At 44.0% G+C, this 18,681-nt stretch overlaps 2 protein-coding genes across 2 annotated transcripts; one reads left to right on the top strand and one right to left on the bottom strand.

The window, feature by feature from the left end:
- Nucleotides 1-4,762: 4,762 nt before the first annotated feature.
- Nucleotides 4,763-12,653, top strand: LOC132583946 (E3 ubiquitin-protein ligase TRIM39-like). Its single transcript, XM_060255699.1, has 4 exons — nucleotides 4,763-4,921; nucleotides 8,774-9,071; nucleotides 10,068-10,178; nucleotides 11,780-12,653. The coding sequence occupies exons 2-4, from the start codon at nucleotides 8,795-8,797 to the stop codon at nucleotides 12,298-12,300; spliced, it is 909 nt and encodes a 302-aa protein (XP_060111682.1). The 5' UTR covers nucleotides 4,763-4,921; nucleotides 8,774-8,794; the 3' UTR covers nucleotides 12,301-12,653.
- Nucleotides 12,654-17,455: 4,802 nt separating this feature from the next.
- On the bottom strand, nucleotides 17,456-18,407 carry LOC132583945 (olfactory receptor-like protein OLF3). The gene has a single exon (XM_060255698.1). It carries the CDS (start codon nucleotides 18,395-18,397, stop codon nucleotides 17,474-17,476), a length of 924 nt encoding a protein of 307 aa, XP_060111681.1. The 5' UTR covers nucleotides 18,398-18,407; the 3' UTR covers nucleotides 17,456-17,473.
- Nucleotides 18,408-18,681: the final 274 nt, after the last annotated feature.

Here is an 18,681-nt window from a genome sequence, read left to right as displayed (position 1 = left end):
AGATGGGACAGTCAAATAATGAACTGGGATTTCGGTGAGGAACCAACCAGAAATCTAAAAAAACAACTGAAGTAGATGAAAACTACGTAACAGTAGATGAAAACAAATGCAAAGTTACACAATAGAATCCAACCTGCAGCAACTGTACATTGTACTACAGACCATAGTCCCCAACAATTTATCCAAGTAACTGAAGCCTTTTGAGTGGTGCTACCCTATTGACAGAAGAGCCCCGTGGCGCAGAGTGGTAAAGCTGCAGTACTGCAGTCCAAGCTCTCTGCTCACGACCTGAGTGATCCCAGCAGAAGCTGGGTTTCAGGTAGCCAGCTCCAGGTTGACTCGGCCTTCCATCCTTCTGAGGTTGGTAAAATGAGTACCCAGCTTGCTTGGGGAAAGTGTAGATGACTGGGAAAGACAATGGCACACCACCCCATAAAAAGTCTGCCATGAAACCGTGATGGGACGTCACCCCAAAGTTGGAAACGATTGGTGCTTGCACAGGGGACTACTTTTACCCTATTGATAATGCCCTCTCTGTAGTTCATTGGATTCTGCTGCCTCACACTGCTGACTGGATAGTCCAGACGTCGGTCAGTGACTCCAGAACCCCTGCTGCTCCAACCACTTGCCCAAGGAGTCATGTCTGAAAAGTTAACACCTCTTCTAGAAACAAACTGTTTGGAACTGAGGTGCAAATGGTATCTGAGGTGCAAATCCCAAGCCATTTACTGTGCTCGGATCTGGTCCACGTGCCTTGATTTTCAGCCTTGCTCTGTTCCTGCCACCCTTTTAAGAGCTGGCACAAGGGCAACAAATTTGCCGATGGTGTATTTTTGCAATCTTGGCAGGGCCGATTGAAGCAGTACATCCCTGCTCTTTAAGTGGTTCAGGTAAAAGAAATTCACTCTGCAATGCTGGTTAATACTGACCTCCTGCTTCCAGTCTCCTTACCCAAGTACTTGCAGTTCTTTTTGTTGCCAATTTTAATATCCACTCACCTGTCATGCGAAATGGTGCTAAGAGTCTCTCAACTTGGTCCTCAAAACTGTCATGGCAGGATGACATACAGGTACATGTATATTATTTATCTCAGTTATTTAGAGTCCACCTTTCTCAATGGGACTTAAGGCAGCTTGTACAGAGTGAGTAGATACAATCAACAGGATGGGATAGCCAATAAGCAATGCAATAAGATTTGGATGGTAGAAAACTGGAACCAATCAGAAATCTGAAAAGAGATTCTTTCAGAGTTTCAGAGCAGCATGCAATCTCCTTCCCTTCCCCACTGCAGACACCCTGTGAGGTACGTAGGACTGAGAGAGAGTTCTGACTCAAAACAGCTATTGAGAGACCTGTGACTGGCTCAAGGTCACCCAGTGGCTGCATGTGGAGGAGTGGGGAATCAAACCCAGTTCACCCAGATTAGAGTCTGACTCTTAACCACTATACCAAACTGGCTCTTGAAATGTGTTGATATGACACATTAAATGATGCAAAAATTACATAGTAGGATCCTACATAGATCAACATACAATATGAGCGAAAGTAACATCAACCATAGTTCACAACCCTTTTCTCAAGTAGCTTTCTGAACCTTTTTGTTACAGTACAACACTATAATTTGTGTAGAAAAGCCCTCTTGAATAATGCTGAGAGAGAGATCTTGGTAGTCCTGATAGATAACACTGAAAATGTCAGGACATTGTGCGACTGCAATGAAAAAAGGGCCAACACTATGCTGGGGATTTATTAGGAAGAATTGAAAACAAATCAGTCAGTATCATAATGCCCCTGTATAAATCGATGGTGCAGCCTTATTTGGAATACTGTGTACAATTCTGGTCACCAGACCTCAAAAAAGATATCATAGCATTGGGAAAAGTGCAGAAAAGGGGAACTAGAATGGTTAAAGAGTTGAAACACTTTCCCTATGAAGAAAGGTAAACACACTTGGGGCTCTTTAACTTGGAGAAACGATGACCGAGGGGTGACATGATAGAGGTGTACAAGATTATGCATGGAATAGAGAAGGTAAGAAGTCCTTTTCTCCCTTTCTCACAATACAAGAACTCATGGACACTCAATGAAATTGTTGAGCAGTAGGGTTAGAACAGATAAACGGAAGTACTTCTTCGCCCCAAATCCTTCAGCCAGCATCTTCAAACCTCTTGAGAATAATGAGTCCCCAAAATGTCATTCCAACGTATACTGCCTTGGAATATGGAGGTTCCATTTCACAATCACCAACAATGTACCTAATCTTAGTTAGGATAGCCAAGAAGACAGGAGGGGGTGGGGAGTCCTATCCCTTTAATAGAAGCTTGATATATGGAAATTTGCAGCTGAAGCTTTTCATGGCATGGGCCTGCAATAGCATTACCAGGTAAATAATATCCAGAAAGCCTCAATTAAAGAGACAGGGCATTTCCCCCCCTCCTTACCACTCTATCCATGATGGAAAATAAGGCTGGGGGGATGCCAGGATTCCTATGCCTTTCAGAACTACCTGATGTGCAGATAATTTAGCATCAACGCTTTACCTGCCACAGAGGAGAAACAACGGGAAATCAGCTGTATTTCTGTGGCTAGGCAGCTCTTAAAGGAACAGGAATCCTGTTCACCCGCGATGACTAGCCGCCTTCATAGCAAATAATGGAATAGAAAAGCCTACATGCAATGACAAGAAGTCTCCACAAGAGGGCAACATAGCATAGGAAATAGGAAAGGGGAGGGTTGAGACGCGCTGCTGGGGCTTTGCATTAGCCAACCGGCGATTACGCGGAGGAAGGGGGCGGGGCTGGCACGCTTATTTAGTCAACGCGTGTAGCGGGGTCGTGTGGAGGGGATAGTACTGATGAGGATGGTGGGGAAGCAAGGCAGCTGTGGGGTGCGTGAAGTAGTGGGGTCCAGAAATGGAAGAAAGTGGAGAAAAGGGGGCCCTTTTCAGAAGAAGCAGAAGCGGCTTCCCTGTTAATCGATTCGCTGAGTTTTAATCGTCAGGTCCCAGCAAGAGAAACAAAACGAATTCTTGGGTGTCAGCGTTCCCTGCCCCTCCAGTCTCTTTCGCATAGCCTACCTCACAGGGTTATTGCTAGTTTCAAATGAAGGAGAGGAGAAGGATGTTGCCAGCCGTATTTGGGTCCCCAGCGAAGCAAAAGGGAAGGATATAAATATATCTAAATATATAAGAAAAAAATATTCCTGGAAGTAAGGGCTACTGAATGCATTGGGGCTTACTTCTGAGAAGACCTGCTTAGGCTTTCTCCCTAAGTACCTGAAGCCTTTCAGGTTTCCACTACCCAAAGGATCCAGCACAAATGAGACCTTGTCTGGCCGGCTGGGCCATGTTGGGCCAGGCCATGTGTAACTATTTAAGATTAGGTAGCAGATATAAACTATAAACACAGGCAAACACAATTTTTTTTTTAAAAAAAAACATGCTTAAAATGTTAGCACTCCTTGGTTTTAAAGGTGCTTTCTTTGTATTTCTCCCATGGGATCCTGGGAACTGGGCAAAGGAAGCTCTGGCTCTTTCCTTCCTTCCCCAGGAGACTGGTGGGGGAGGAGCCTCAGCCAATAGAAGGAAGAGAGGCTTGGCTCAGTAGCTCTGTTGTGTGATTGAGAGAGCCTGGAAAAATAAGCTCTGGCCCCCGCTTCCCAAGGGAGAAACCTCAGCCAATAGAGAAAACAGAGGTTTTGCTCTGTAGTTCCTGTGCAATTGAGCAAGCCTTGCAAGCAAACTGTGATGCAGAAGGAAGCAAGAGAGAGGGAGAAGGAAGTAGATGACAGCCAGTTGCTCGGGGGGGGGGCCTGATAGGTGCCCTCCAGGGGCCTGATTCAGCCCCCAGGCTGTATGTTTGACACCCTTGAATTCTAGTCCAACCCCCTGCACAATGCAGGAAATTAACAGATACCTTCCACCTCGGTCTTCAGTTCATGAAGAAAATTCACAAATATGTCCCCCCACACACACCCATGCTGGGGATAGTTTTTAAGTTTTTCATTCCCCACTCTCAGAGGGCCAGGAGACCCAGGTTTCAATCTTCCAACCATGGAAACCTGCTGGGTGTCTTTGGCCAATCACACACTGCATAACCTACCTCACAGGGTTGTTGCAAGTTTAAAAAGGTGAAGAGGAGAATGTGAGGCACTTTACATTGGGGAGAAAAGTGGAATATGAATGTAATAAAGTGGAATATGAAGTATTCCACTTTTGGAATACTTCATATTCCAAAAGTGGAATATGAAGTAAATAAAACTATGACTGCTCCATTTTGACATTTTTCTTGAGCTGTTCCTTGATTTAGTTGCGTGTTTGCAGTATTTTAACGAATCCCAGTCAAGTCAATTAGGCAGTCAGTGCTGTTATTCTGTCCAAAGCCAAAGGGGAGTCCCATTATTTTCAAAAGGCATTGCTGTCTTTCACTTTTTAAGGGTATCCCATTTTGAAGAGTGGCTGGAAATGATTTGCTTCTGGTGTGTAGCATTTACATGCGCGCGCACACACACACACACACACACACAGACAGAAATGTTTTGTGTATGTTTTAAGGTCAGGACTTGAAACCATCACCCCTCTCCTTTTAACATCAAAAGCTTACATAAGATTCTGTGTCCTTTGGGTTGGTCCTATCGAAAAGATCTCCGTGGTTTTTTGTTTTTTTTTGCTTTGAACAGATATCAACTACTTGAAATTTCTACAGTGCAGTGACGAGCTGGCAGATCAATCTCTTAATAATCTGGTAATTTGTCAACCCCTTTCACTTCTGCCTGGGGAAACTATTCCCCCTTCAGTATCTGGCTTTACAGGGAAGGAGGGGGAGGAGAAAGTGACTCCCTCCCTCCCCTTTTCCCAGCTCAGGGAACTTTCGCTTTCATTCCGTGAGCGCAGCTGAGGCAGAAGGAAGGTGCCAAGAGAGTGGTGAGTTTCCTTAAATCCCAGATTTTTTTCCCAGTCGTCTTCTAAACTTGGGTGGACTTGGAGAGCATTGGGGGGAGGGGTGCTGGTTCAGTGGTATGCGTTTCCATACATGAGGGCTGAGTTAATGATTAAGTGGCTGAGTCAAAGCTGCTAGTTTCTCCGGGGACTGGTGCAGTTTCCGGGAAATGACCTTCTCTCTGTGGCTTTCACAGCGTGCGCAGAAGTAACTAACATCTGTGAGCAGCCAAAAGGAACATCTGGCTAGCTGTTTCTTTTTCTTTTCTTTTTTTGGTGTCAAATAAGTCATAGCTGATTTATGGCAATCCCGTAGGGTTCACAAGGCAAAAGATGTTGGGTGGTTTGCCAGTGGTGGTTTTCCATTGCCTGCCTCTCCACACAGCAGCCCCGGACTTGAGTCTCCCATCCAAATCCCAACCACCAGGGCCAACCCTGCTTAGCTCCCAAGATCTAATGAGATCCTGGGCTATCCAGTTTAGGGCAGTGTCTACTTAGCAGTCACTTATGGCCCAACTATATGCCCTCTCGCTCTCAGACTACTGAAAGATCCTTCATATTTGGACACATCAACGCGCTGATCTGGTCCAGCTCTTCTCAGAAAAATGATCTGCCTTGTTTGCATCCCACTGTTCTCACTGAGATTCAGGGCAAATTACAAAATATTGAAACAATGCAACCAGAGGGCTTGAGACATCCAACACAAAAACAATTGGAGAAAGATTACAAAATCAGAAAACAAGATCTTAAGACCAGTGTTCCCTCTTAGCTGAGTTAGTGTGAGCTAGCTAAGAGATTTTTAGCTTCCAGCTCACCCATTTTTGCCTTAGCTCAGGAAGGATGACCCCAGAGCACACTAATTGATGCAGTCGCTAACAACTTTAATGCCAGTAGCTCACAAGGTAGATGTTTTTTGCTCACAAGGCTCTGCAGCTTAGAGGGAACATTGCTTAAGACATGACAGGCTGGAAACAGTGGGGAAACGGTATCATGCACTGAACAGTGGAATAGACTCCAATCCTGTTCTCTTTATAAAAATGCCCTTCTGAACATTTCTGTTTTGCACAGTGTGCAGAATGACAGGTGTAGGAGCCCACCTGACCTCAAGCAGGCAATTCCACAAGTTTGGAGTCACAACAGGGAATCCATGGGGATGGACAGTTGCTGATCTTCTAAACTTGGGAGAGCCAGGTGTAGTGGTTAAGTGTGCGGACTCTTATCTGGGAGAACCGGGTTTGATTCCCTACTTCTCCACTTGCACCTGCTAGCATGGCCTTGGGTCAGCCATAGCTCTGGCAGAAGTTGTCCTTGAAAGGGCAGCTGCTGTGAGAGCCCTCTCCAGCCCCACCCACCTCACAGGGTGTCTGTTGTGAGGGAGGAAGGTAAAGGAGACTGTGAGCCACTCTGAGACTCTTCGGAGTGGAGGGTGGGATATAAATCCAATATCATCAACTTCTTCTTCTTCTGATCTTACCTATTTGCAGGGCGATGCCTTCAGCAAGAGAAGAAGGCTTGCAAATATTTGAGGCTGAGGCCTTGAATGGCTTTGTAGGCTATCATTAGTACCTTGAGCTCAACCTGGTAACTGATCAAGAACCAGTGGAGTGCTTGCAGAATGGGCATAATATGCATGCTCTGCCTAGCACCCAGTAGTAAAAGAACTGCTACATTCTGTACCCATTAGAGTTAGCCCACAAACTGTCTCACAAATGTGGAGTTCATTCTGCTAAAGCCTAGACTGGTTTTTTTTGTTGTTGTTCTAAGTTCTAGGACCTGCAGACATACATACCACGTCCTGCTTCAGCTCTGTGTCCCTGTTCAGCCAGGACGTGACAGCTGCACAAGTTTATGATACTCGAGGAATAACCTTTCTCTTGTAACAGTTGGGATGTTTGTGAACATTCTGTAGCCAAAGCCACAGGGCAAAGTCTGTGTTGTATGTGTAAAAGAAAGTAAGAGTCCAGTAGCTCCTTAAATGCTTTTTTAAAAAGTTCCAGCATAAGGTTTTGTGAGAGTCAGGGTTGCAGTAGAAAGAATTTTGCTCAGGCATAACATTAAACCATGGTTGGATTAAACTAACTAGTGTGATTAAGAGCCAGCAGGGTGCAGTGGTTGCAGTATCTAACTGGGATCTGATAGGACCAGGTTTAACTTCTTCACTCTGCTGTGAAGATGATGATACTGGATTTATATCCCACCCTATACTCTGAATCTCAGAGCCTCAGAGTGGTCACAATCTCCTTTATCTTCCCCCCTCCCCATCCCACAACAGACACCCTGTGAGGTGGGCACGGCTGAGAGAGCTCTTACAGCAGCTGCCTTTTCAAGGACAACTCCTATGAAAGCTATGGCTTACCCAAGGCCATTCCAGCAGGTGCAAGTGGAGGAGTGGGGAATCAAACCCGGTTCTCTCAGATAAGAGTCCGCACGCTTAACCACTACACCAAACTGGCTCTCAAGAAGGAAATTAATAGATGGGGACAGGGAGGTGGAGAGAAAGCAACTTTAATTTTAAATGCATTCTCCCAGTTACCAGCTGGCTTGGCGAAATTATTTAAAGTGAGAAATGCCTTCTCCCAGCCGGCCCACAGGACACTGGGGCTTTGAAAGCCACACAATATATGTGAAAGAAGAAGAAAAATTGCGGATTTATACCCCACCCTTCTCTCTGAATCAGAGTCTCAGAATGGTTTACAATCTTCTATATCTTCTCCCCCCACAACAGACACCCTGTGATGTGGGCAGGGTTGAGAGAGCTTTTACAGCAGCTGCCCTTTCAAGGACACAGAGAGTTATGGCTGACCCAGAGCCATTCCAGCAGCTACAAGTGAAGGAGTGGGGGAATCAAACTCTGTTCTCCCAGATAAGAGTCCACGCATTTAACCACTACACCAAATTGGCTCTCTGTGGAAACTGGTTGGTTGACCTTGGGCCAGTGATTCTCTCTGAGCCTAACCTGGTTTGTTGTAAGCGGGGGAAAGTGTTGTAAGCTGCTCTGTGATTTCACATGACCTGTAAATGCTGACATGAACTCATCCGCAGCCACCTCACAGTTTCCCCTTTATTCCCGAGAAAGATAAAGGGTTTCTATTTTCATCAGAGCGAGAGGAAGGTGGTAGAAGCCAAGTGAGCTGGGAATGACATTGTCTGGATATTCCGCTTAAGTGGGGTGGTGCAGTAGTTAAGTGTTGGATGAAGACATGGGATGTCTGGCTTCAAATGCCCTCACACCGCCATTGAAACCTGCTGGGGATGGGGTGAACCCTGAGTCTGACACAGCACATCAGCCTCCCCTTACATAACAAAGTGGCCATGGTGAAGATTAAGTGGATGAGGGGGAGAAGGATGTGAAAAGCCATTTCCTGTTATCCAGTAAGGGGAATCTTCATGCGAAAGCAGCCCGAACCTCACAAATTAACCATAGTTAAAATTGTTATATGAGTTTGGGGTCCTCATTCTGGTACTTGCCTCCAAATATGCCTCCCAGGAGCAGCATGAGGTAAGGTAAGGACAGAGTTGAGAAATTCTTGCAAATTTGGAGGATGGTGCCTGGGGAGGGTGGGGTTTATGGCTGGGAAGGACCTCAGCAGGGTACAAGGCCACAGAGTTGACCCTCCAAAGCATCCATTTTCTCCCGAGGAAACTGATCTCTGTAGTCTGGAGATCAATTGTAATACCAGAAGGTCCCACCTGGAAGTTGGCATTCCTCTAAACTATTTCTTAGTACCATTTTCTCTGTCCCAGCTTTCAGCCACAGTGTACTCAGATTATTATGGTCATATAATCAGAATTGAATCTGTGTTGTGGAGCACTCATAGCTGCCTTTCTCCACTCCAGAAACTTCTGTCGGGGCCCAAGATGGCCGACAGCGTCTGCTGCAAACTGGTGGACTACTTGGAAGAGCTGACGGAGGAGGAATTAAAGAAGTTTAAGATGCACCTTGAAGATTACCCACTTGACGAAGGATACAAGCCCATTCGGCGATGTAAGACCGAGAAGGCCAGTGCCATTGAAATAGCCCAGCTCATGGTCAGAGCATATGAAGAGGCCATGGCATTACAGATGACAGTCAGAATCTTGGACAGAATAAACAAGAAGAATCTGTCAGCAAAAATCAAACAGGAGATGCCAGCACGTAAGTAAAAGGAGCTCGACCACTAACAAAGCTATATTTTCTGAGGCTGTGTTCCTTCTTAGGCCTTCAGTCCAGGTTGCTATGGATCTTGAGTCATCAATATATATCAAACGGGTGTCAAACTCATTTGTTAATGAGGGCTGAATCTGACATAAATGAGACCTTGTTGGGCCGTGCCATGTGTGTCATAATATGTAATGCCAGGTAGCAAAGATATAAACTTTATAAAGGACACAGACAAAGACAATTAAAGATTTTTTAAAAACTTAAAATAGAAGATGATTAAAACAGTAACACTCGGTCTTAAAGGTGCTTTCTTTGTATGTCTCCCATGGGGTCCAGGGAGCTGGTCAAAGGAAGCTCTGGCTCTTTCCTTCCTTCTCCAGGGGACCAGGAGGGGGAGGAGCCTCAGCCAATAAAAAGAAGAGAGGCTTGGCTCAGCTTTGATGTGAAATTGAGAGAGCCTGGCAAAGCAAACTCTCCTTCCCCCCATCCTTCCTCCCCAAGGGAGAAGCCTCAGCAAATGGAGAAAATAGAAGCTTTGCTCCTGTGTGATTGAGCAAGCTGTGATGCAGAAGGAAGCAAGAGATAGAGAAAAGGAAGCAGACAACAGCCAGTTGCTCAGGGGCCTAATAGGAGCCCTCTGGGGGCCTGATTTGGCCCCCAGGCTGCATGTTTGACACCTTTGGCTATATTCAGATGAACATGGAACTTCAGGTTTCTGTCCCCCCTCCTCTTGCACATTGTACCAGGACCGAAAATAGGGTTGCCAGCTCTGGGTTGGGAAATACCTGGGGATTTTGGGGGTGGACCCTGGAGAAGGCAGGATTTGGGGAGGGGAGGGGCCTCAGCATGGTACAATGCCACAGAGTCCACCCTCCAAAGCAGCCATTTTCTCCAGGGGAACTGATCGTTGTAGTCTTTGCAAATACATTAACTTGTTTCTCCAGCTGTAAGTGTGGCCCAGTATAATCCCTAGCCATTTGTTTCAGACAGGTTTCTTCCAGCCTGCAAAACCAGTGCCTTTGACCAAGGAAGAAAAACAAAAACAGAAAGAGAAGATGGAATCTGATTTGTACAACCGGTTCTTTGGAACTTCAAAGAAAGGTCAGTTTCTGCAGGGAGGGCTGCTGATCTCTATGGAAAGACTTCCTTCCAAATGCACCATCGTTAGCCACGTGTGATTAGAATCAGAATCTCATCAGATCTCAGAAGCTAAGCAGGGTCACTATTTGGAAGGGAGGACCACCAAGGCAGACTTTGCGGAGGAATGGAGTGGCAAACGAACTCTTCTTCTGACTTGCCTTGAAAGCCCCTTGCAAGGGTCAACAGAACAAAAAGGGGAAGATTAAATTAATTTAATTTGATTGTTGTGAAAAGTGCCAGCAACACTAGGTGAATGTTCTGATTCTCCCCTGCATGGTGAAATGTGTAGGTACTTTGTATAATTCAATCATCATCTGGCATTTTTTCTCTTTTTGTTCTGTTGGCACATTGCTGGGTGCAGCCCAGTTTTTCTTTGTCCTTGCTGGGATCGCCATGAGTCGGCTGCGAGTAGACAGCGCTTGACACATGCATTGAGAACCCCATGGCTGAGCTGAGAAAAATAAAATCTTATCAGATTGCTGGACATCTGGTGGAAGCCCAAAGCCTCCGGTAAAACAACACAGAAAAAGTAATGTTCTTCCTCCAGAATGACCAGTGTTTAAAATGACTCGCTGCATGGGGAAGAATTTTTTTTTAAACAAAAATTGTTTTTATTGAGATAAATATATGAAAACAAACAGAAAGGTAAATGAATTACAAAGAGCACCTTATAAAAACTTATTTCAATGTAAAGAAAAAGCACATCCATCTTCATTCAACATTACTGAAGCCTTCTACAAGAACAAAATAGGTAAATAAATGAGTAACAAAAAAACTCAGGTGAGTTTTCAGGGTGGGTGTGGGTGGGAAATTAGAGCTGTAGCCAAACATAAAAAGAATGATTAGAAGGGAGGAGATTATGTTCTGTCATGTATTTCAACAGTGGTGACCATGTTGAAATGAATTTGCTATGTGCCTTATCAGTGGAAATATGATTTACAGTGATGCATATAACAAGAATTGTGTGCCATCAAGTCACTACCAACTCGTGGTAACCCCAGGACCAGGAGGTTTCCAAGGCAAGAGATGAGCAGAGGTGGAGCTTGCCATTGCCTTCTTCTGCACAACAGTCCCGTTCTTTCTCGGTGGTCTCCCAACTAAATATGAACCATGGCCAAGCCTCTTTAAGCTTCCCAGCTCTAACAAGATTGATGTAGCCACGTTTATGCAACTATACAACTTCACCTTACAAGAAGGTTTTTTTTTTTTTTTAAACTGCTTTGTGGAGTGGGAGGCGATTGAGGTGTTGGTGATGTCACTGATGCTAACCAAGTGATGCTTGTTATGGCCTCTGTACAAACATCATCTGAGGTGTCAGTTTTTCCCAGGACCAACTTGAAACCATGCCAGACTTCTATAGAGCAAGTGTTTTTAAAGATTCCCCTGGAAGAGAGTGTATGTGTGTTTTGAAGATAGCATTGCCATTATCAAACATCTCCACTATTCTTAAAATACTACATTTGTTTCTGCCGTTCCAATCTGAGTTGAAAATATGTGAAGAATAGTTTCTCCAGCTGATGAACACTGAAACATTGCCTTTTCCCCTCTATCTCTCTTTTTAGTGGAGGTGACACTGGATCCCAAAACAGCCTTCCCCACACTTATCCTTTCTGAAGACCGGAAGAGGGTCCATCTGGGAAAACAAGCCAAGCCTCTGCCTGATAACCCTGAGCGATTCAATTTTGCACCCTGTGTTCTGGGAGCGGAAGGCATCACCTCTGGGACCCTGGACTGGGTGGTGAATGTGGGCAAGGCCAAAAGCTGGTCCATTGGTGCTGTCCGGGAATCAATTGATAGAAAATGGTACCTCTACATAACAGCTGAACAGGGGTTTTGGGTACTACAGCTGAGTGAAGGAGAGTACAGGGTCTCCACTACCCCTTTCACCACCCTTTTCCTGTGGAAGTCACCGCAGCAAATCAAAGTGCACCTGGACTATAATCGTGGCATCCTCTCTTTTTTTGATGGTGACTCCATGGAACATCTCTTTACCTTCAACTATCCATTTTCTGAGAGGATGTTTCCCTTTTTTCAGGTCTGGGATACAGAGATCCCCTTACAAATCTGCCCCAGTGATTCCTAAGGACAACATACTCCAAATAATTTGCTTCCCCTCCCTCCTAGCTGTTCCATCATACATGAACGGTGAATTCCACCCCCATACCCTTTAATACATGCTTATGAGTAAGTGGAAAGTTTTAAGGGCCTCTGTGATAAGCTCTAACCATATGCTACCCATATTCATATATTTAGGCAGTTGTGTGGGAGAACCACTTCCCATGACATTAGCAATCAGAGAATGGGACAGTTTGGGTGTAAAATCAGCAAATAATAGGTTACTGTGAAGGGCAAATGGAGAGGAGAATGCTGTAAGCCCCCTTGGGGATCCATTGGGAAGAAAAGCAGGATACAAATGAATAAAAAAAATAAATCTCACAGCTATTGTGTAGACTCAGAATGTGGAAGTATTGTGCACTTTTGATATAGAGTAGGCATGGACATTCTGAACCAGCAAAACAACTGGGAGAGGAAGTATATAATTTCAGCAGTGTGTCCACTATGAAAGTTCTCTGACTGCATATGCAACAAAATAGTCTTTTGTAGATCTTGATTGGTGAAATCTCATCTGTCCCCTTCGGTTGCCAACTTCCACCAGTAGGTGAAGACTTTTTTTATTATTGTTTGGCATTCCCTCAGTGATTCCTGCTTCCTGACCATTTTAATGATTGATTTTATGTGTGTCTGTAATTTAGCTCTATTTTTAATTGTTTTAATGATTTGTGTTGGGTTGTGGTTTTACTGATTTTAACATGGATTTTTTAGGTATGTTTTAATTTGGTGGCCCTTCTCAAGAGAGTAGGGTAAAATACAATAATGGTTTTTTTCTAAACCCCAAGGTAAAAGAATATAAATAAAAGGAATCATAGTTAGAAGCAGTAAAACCACAAAGTAGAACAGTGAAAGCCAGAAGAAGCAGAGCCAAGCCCAGGCATACGGGACATTAAGGCCTGGGAAGAGAAGATTATGCTTGGCACCTAAAACAGTAGTGGAGGTCCCAGTTGTAAAATGAAGAGAGCTGCTGCCATAGAAAGGCCCCCAGTTCTGTACAACCACATGCTATCCTTTGGTAAGCTGAAGCACACTCAGCAGGGTTTTTGATGAGGATAATGATGGAACATCAGTATCTGCATATTTTTCCTTCAATGACTGGTATTCCTTCTCTGTTCAAGTTATATGTTTTTGTATTCCAGAAGTCCCTGTTTGTCTCTCTTCATAATGGAAGGCACTCCTGTAAAAGGCAGTCCTAGGGACTTCTTACAGGAAAGCGAAGACCACCCAAAAAGGGAACTTTGGCAGGCAAAAGCCATGTAGTATGTGGGTTTAATGAGGGGAACTGGGTGATTGTTGTTGTTCAGTCATACAGTTGAGTCCAACTGTGTGACCCCATGGACCAAATCACACCAGGCCCTCCTGTCTTCCACCAGCATCCAAAGTCTGCTCAATTGTGTTAGTTACATCAGTAATGCTGTCCAGCCATCTCATCTTTTGCTGTCCCCTTCTTCTTTTGCCTTTTGCCTTTCCTAGCATCAGGATCTTCTCCAGTGAGTGCTCCCTTCTCATTTGGTGGCCAAAGTATTTGAGCTTCAGCTTCAGCATCTGGCCTTCCAGGGAGCAGTCAGGTTTGATTTCCCTTAGGACTGACTGATTTGATCTTCTTGCAGTCCATGGGACTCTCAAGAATCTTCTCCAGCACCACAGCTCGAAAGCATCTATTCTTCTGTGCTCAGCCTTCCTTATGGTCCAACTCTCACAGCCATACATTACTACTGGGAATACCATTGCTTTGACTATACAGACTATAATTGGGTGATACCAAGTGAAAAATTTGGGTGAATCCAACCCACTGATTTACCCTCATGATTCTTCACAAGTTATAGTGAATGCAAGTACAATCCATGTGTAGTGTACACTTTTCTTTTTATGTGTGTTGAATGATTCTGTTACATTCAATAAATACGCAGCTGAATATGTTGCTGAATCCTCACACTTATCCAGGTACTGATCCCTACTTTCGCTGGTAAAGCAGATGTACATTGGTTCTTACAAAAAGACATATGATATATGCACATGCAAAGAGAGCTACTGTGATGTGAGTTATGTTGGAAGATAGTGCCATGACAAGAGAACTCCTGTATTGCAAGTACACATGTATCACACAGTGCCTGAAAAACTGAGCGATAACCTGCTGTAATGGACAGTAAATGGTTAATGCTTTAACCCAGTTTGAGAACCTTGAGTGACAGGGGATTCATATAGCATTCTACAGTTGGCAGTGGCAGTTATAAGTGGCAGGAATGACAGTTGAGAGTGCAGTAGTGAGAACAGTAAAGGAGAGTTACGCACAGTGAGAGGATCAAGGAGGGTCCTTAATCAGGGAAGTAGCATGAGTAGCCCTTCCCTGAGGGAAATACTTCCTAGTTAAAGGGTGTGTGTGATCCCTATCAAGTGGTTAAGAAGGAAAAATGGAGCTTATGTGAATGTTCCTGCCTTCACAAGCTTGACTAATCTTGAGAGAAGCTTATGCCTGTTAGTTTAAGCAGTGACTGCCACAAGATCTCTCTCCACGGGTTTAAAGGCCAGTCTGTATAACAGAACAGCTACTTGATTGTGATGAATTATTGTTTATATTCAGGATTCTTTTTTTCCTGGAAAAAGAGGTGCCGGAACTCTCAGGAGGGAAAGGATGAAGAAACACCCAAGTGTCCCTCATGAACTTTTAAATGTTTTTTGAGAATTTTGTTTCCACAAAGAGGTTCTGGAACTCCATTCTGCTACATTCCTCCAGAAAAAAAATCCCTGTTTATACAAAATCAACTCATTTCTGTTACCTGTTCACCTTCTAAGTCCTGATACCTATACAACCATTTCCCCTCAGAAGTGAAACACAGTAGTTTATGAGTTTTGAACTACTATCAGCCTCTCATGTTGCCATTATCAGACAAAGACAAAAGAAGGTTTTTAGGGGACTCCTCAGCTCTCTGGACTGTGTCAACATATATCTGTATACATTTAAAAAGCTGGACTACACTAACAGCAAAGCAAAGATCAAGAAAAGAAATAGAAAAGGGGAATTTGGGAAGCAGGGAACTATTATACCTGCCTATGTGAATCAACCATATAAAGTAGAATACAGAAATAAAATTACACATCCCCTTAAAACACAGTACTTTCAAACTGAATATGTCTGTTGACATATTCAATTGCACAATCACTGTGCTGAATAATCAAGCAAAGGACAAGGAATATGTGGACTGACCCATTTAGCACAACCTTATGCCTGTCTCTTCAGAAAACAGCCACTGTTTTTGGTGGTGATTACTATAATAAAATTTACAATTTAGACACATTTTTTTAGGCTTAATAGTGTTACAATACTGGTAGTTTGAGGATTTGCCCCAACTATCACATGACCTTAGTTCTAGAAAAAAAACATTTTTGGCATTCCTATGAAAGTTGATTTTTTATTATAAATATATAAATAATTGTAATTATAATATCTCAAACAATCTTGCCAGGTTAAATCATAGCATACTATATTTGTTATCTGTTGTACATATTTTTCACACAATGTGAACTTTCGTATCTTGCATTCTCATTCTATTTTATCTCATTCCAGGACTGAATGAAAGGTAGCAAATTAATTAATCAGACTTGAACATGTTTCCTTTCTTATGAACATTTATATGCAATTACTTTAATTTATTAGCTATGTTGCTGACCCCTGCGTACAGAAAGGCGGGGTATAAATTTTGTAAAACAAGGAAAATAATTTATCCAGAAGTATCATAAACCACTTCTTGTGCAGATATATTTCTGATTTCATTAAAGTTTTTTATTCTAGTTGCTGTCAGCATGTTCTTTATAAGATATTTATATTCTGTTCCAGTGAAGCTATTCCTAGATCACATAGGGTTTTATAATTTGTTTTTATTCTAAGATTGGACTATGCCATGTCAAAAATATTTTAGAGCTAGATTTGAATCCCATAGCACGTTAGAAACTGATAAGATTTTCAGGGTAAAATCTTTTGAGAATCAGGGTATAATCTTTTGAGAATCTTCATCAAAATATTTTAGCAATTGAACATGCTGCCAGATATCAAAGAAAGATTCAGCCTGTGGGTTGGATCTAGCCAGCTTTTCCACTGGCGTGAAAGAGAGAAGAGAGTCCTTTTTGGCTGCCCAAAAGCCTATGGTGGAGATCATGGGTTATCCATGGACAAAACCCATGCATGACAGGGACTTTATTGAAGAAAGGGATGGGCCAAAATTTAGCAAAAATAAGAAAAGAAGATATTGGATTTTTTATATCCTGCCCTCCATTCCGAAGAGTCTCAGAGTGGCTCACAATCTCCTTTACCTTCCTCCCCCACAACAAACACCCTGTGAGGTGGGTGGGGCTGGAGAGGGCTCTCACAGCAGCTGCCCTTTCAAGGACAACCTCTGTCAGAGCTATGGCTGACCCAAGGCCATTCCAGCAGGTGCAAGTGGAGGAGTGGGGAATCAAACCCGGTTCTCCCAGATAAGAGTCCGCACACTTAACCACTACACCAAACTGGCTGGTTGAATCCAATCCTGTTGAATGAGCCTCTGGCAGATTTTAAAAGCAGCTGTAGGCTTGGGTGAGATGTAACTCCAAATATTTTTCATTACTCTCGTTAAAGAAGAGGTGGGCAGCTCCAGGATTTGAGCCTTCACCCCGGCAGTTCAGAAAATGTCAAACACAAGTCCTTTCTGTTTAACGGACCAGTTATTTTAAGTCCTTTTTCATCCTTTATCCGCAGACCCAGAAAGAATGACACTTCCAGATAATCATACATCGATGACACCTAGATGGTACACTGTTCTTAAGTCCATTAATATCTATGGGCTTAGAAGGATAACACTCTGCTTGGCACTAACCAGTCTCCCAAAAACAATATGGAAAACTATTCACTGTGCCTCCCAGCCATAGTGATACAAATATTTAGGTGAATCCAGGGCTTTTTTTGTAGAAAAAACCCAGCAGGAACTCACGTACATTTTAGGCTATACCGCCTGATGTCACCATTTTCTCACACTTTTGTAGAAAAAGCCCACCAGGAAATTTTTTGCATATTAAGTCACACCCCCTGACACCAAGCCAGTCAGAACTACATTCCTGTGCATTCCTGCTCAAAAAAAAGGTGAATCATTGACTTTCACAGCCTTACATTATCACTTCTTTCCAACTTTAGACAATGCTCCTTTGACTTCCTTGTTCCTTAGGCTGTAGATGATAGGGTTGAGCATGGGTGTGACCACTGCATAGAAGAAAGCAAGCATCTTGTCCTGGTTGGGCACAGTGTTGTCTTTGGGACTCAGGTAAGCAACGATGGCTGTGCCATAGCAGAGGATGACCACGGTTAGGTGAGAGGTGCAGGTGGAGAAGGCTCGGTGCCGGCCTTCTGAAGAGTGGATGCGCAAGATGGCACTGATGATATATACATAGGAAAGCATGACTAGAATGCAAGGGATCAACAGCACAATGACGCCAGCCACCATCAGTGAGATATCATTCACAAAAGTGTCTGAACATGACAGCTTGACGACAGCCAGGACTTCACACGCAAAGTGATCGATGGTGTTGAGGCTGCAGAAATGAAGGCACATGGTGAACGCAGTCTGCACCACCGCATTGAGGAAGCCAATGAACCAAGAAGTGATTGCCAGTTGGGTGCACACTCTTGGGCTCATGATGACCTTGTAATGCAAGGGATGGCAGACAGCGACATATCTGTCATAAGCCATGGCTGCCAACAAGATAAACTCAGTGCTTCCCAGGAACAAAGAGATGTAGAGCTGAGCCATGCACCGGTCAAAGGAGATAGTCTTGTGGCTGGTCAGGAAGTGGGCCAGCAACTGGGGCACCACACTTGTTGTGTAGCAGATGTCTAGGAAGGAGAGATTGCTCAGGAAGAAGTACATGGGTGTGTTGAGCCGGGGGTCAATGCGGATGGCCGTAATGATGAGCATGTTGCCTGTGAGGGTGATGAGGTACATGGAAAAGACCACCGCAAAGAGCCACAGGTTGGTTCCTCGCACTCGGGAGAAACCCAGAAACACAAACTCTCGGACTGTTGTCTGATTGGGAGGTCTCATCGCAGAGCTGACTAAAAGGAAGCAGAATGGAAGTATAAGATGGGGCTTATACCTAGTGGCCTGGTAGGGTCAGGTGGGGCCTGGAGATCTCCTGGAATGACAACTGATCTTCAGATGGCAGAGATTAGTTGCCCTGGAGAAAATGGCTGCTTTGGAGGGTGGGCTTTATGGCATTATAGCCTGCTGAAGTTCCTTCTCTACCCAAACCCCACCTTCCCCAGGCTCCACCCACAGAATTGTCAACAATTTTCCAATCTGAAATTGACAACTTGAGCAGTAAGCTC

The sequence above is a fragment of the Heteronotia binoei genome, chromosome 15 (genome assembly GCF_032191835.1).
Source record: "Heteronotia binoei isolate CCM8104 ecotype False Entrance Well chromosome 15, APGP_CSIRO_Hbin_v1, whole genome shotgun sequence".
NCBI classification, from domain to species: domain Eukaryota; kingdom Metazoa; phylum Chordata; class Lepidosauria; order Squamata; family Gekkonidae; genus Heteronotia; species Heteronotia binoei.
Note: the sequence above shows the minus strand (reverse complement) of the source record. Positions and strands in the feature narration are given on the sequence as shown.

What these genes read in the sequence shown, in the direction of transcription:
- LOC132583946 (XM_060255699.1), top strand. Translation starts at nt 8,795, where the DNA reads ATGGCCGACAGCGTCTGCTGCAAACTGGTGGACTACTTGGAAGAGCTG. An exon ending in CAAACAGGAGATGCCAGCAC is followed by an intron (nt 9,072 to 10,067) that starts GTAAGTAAAAGG and finishes TGTTTCAGACAG; the next exon opens with GTTTCTTCCAGCCTGCAAAA. An exon ending in CTTTGGAACTTCAAAGAAAG is followed by an intron (nt 10,179 to 11,779) that starts GTCAGTTTCTGC and finishes CTCTCTTTTTAG; the next exon opens with TGGAGGTGACACTGGATCCC.
- LOC132583945 (XM_060255698.1), bottom strand. Translation starts at nt 18,397, where the DNA reads ATGAGACCTCCCAATCAGACAACAGTCCGAGAGTTTGTGTTTCTGGGT.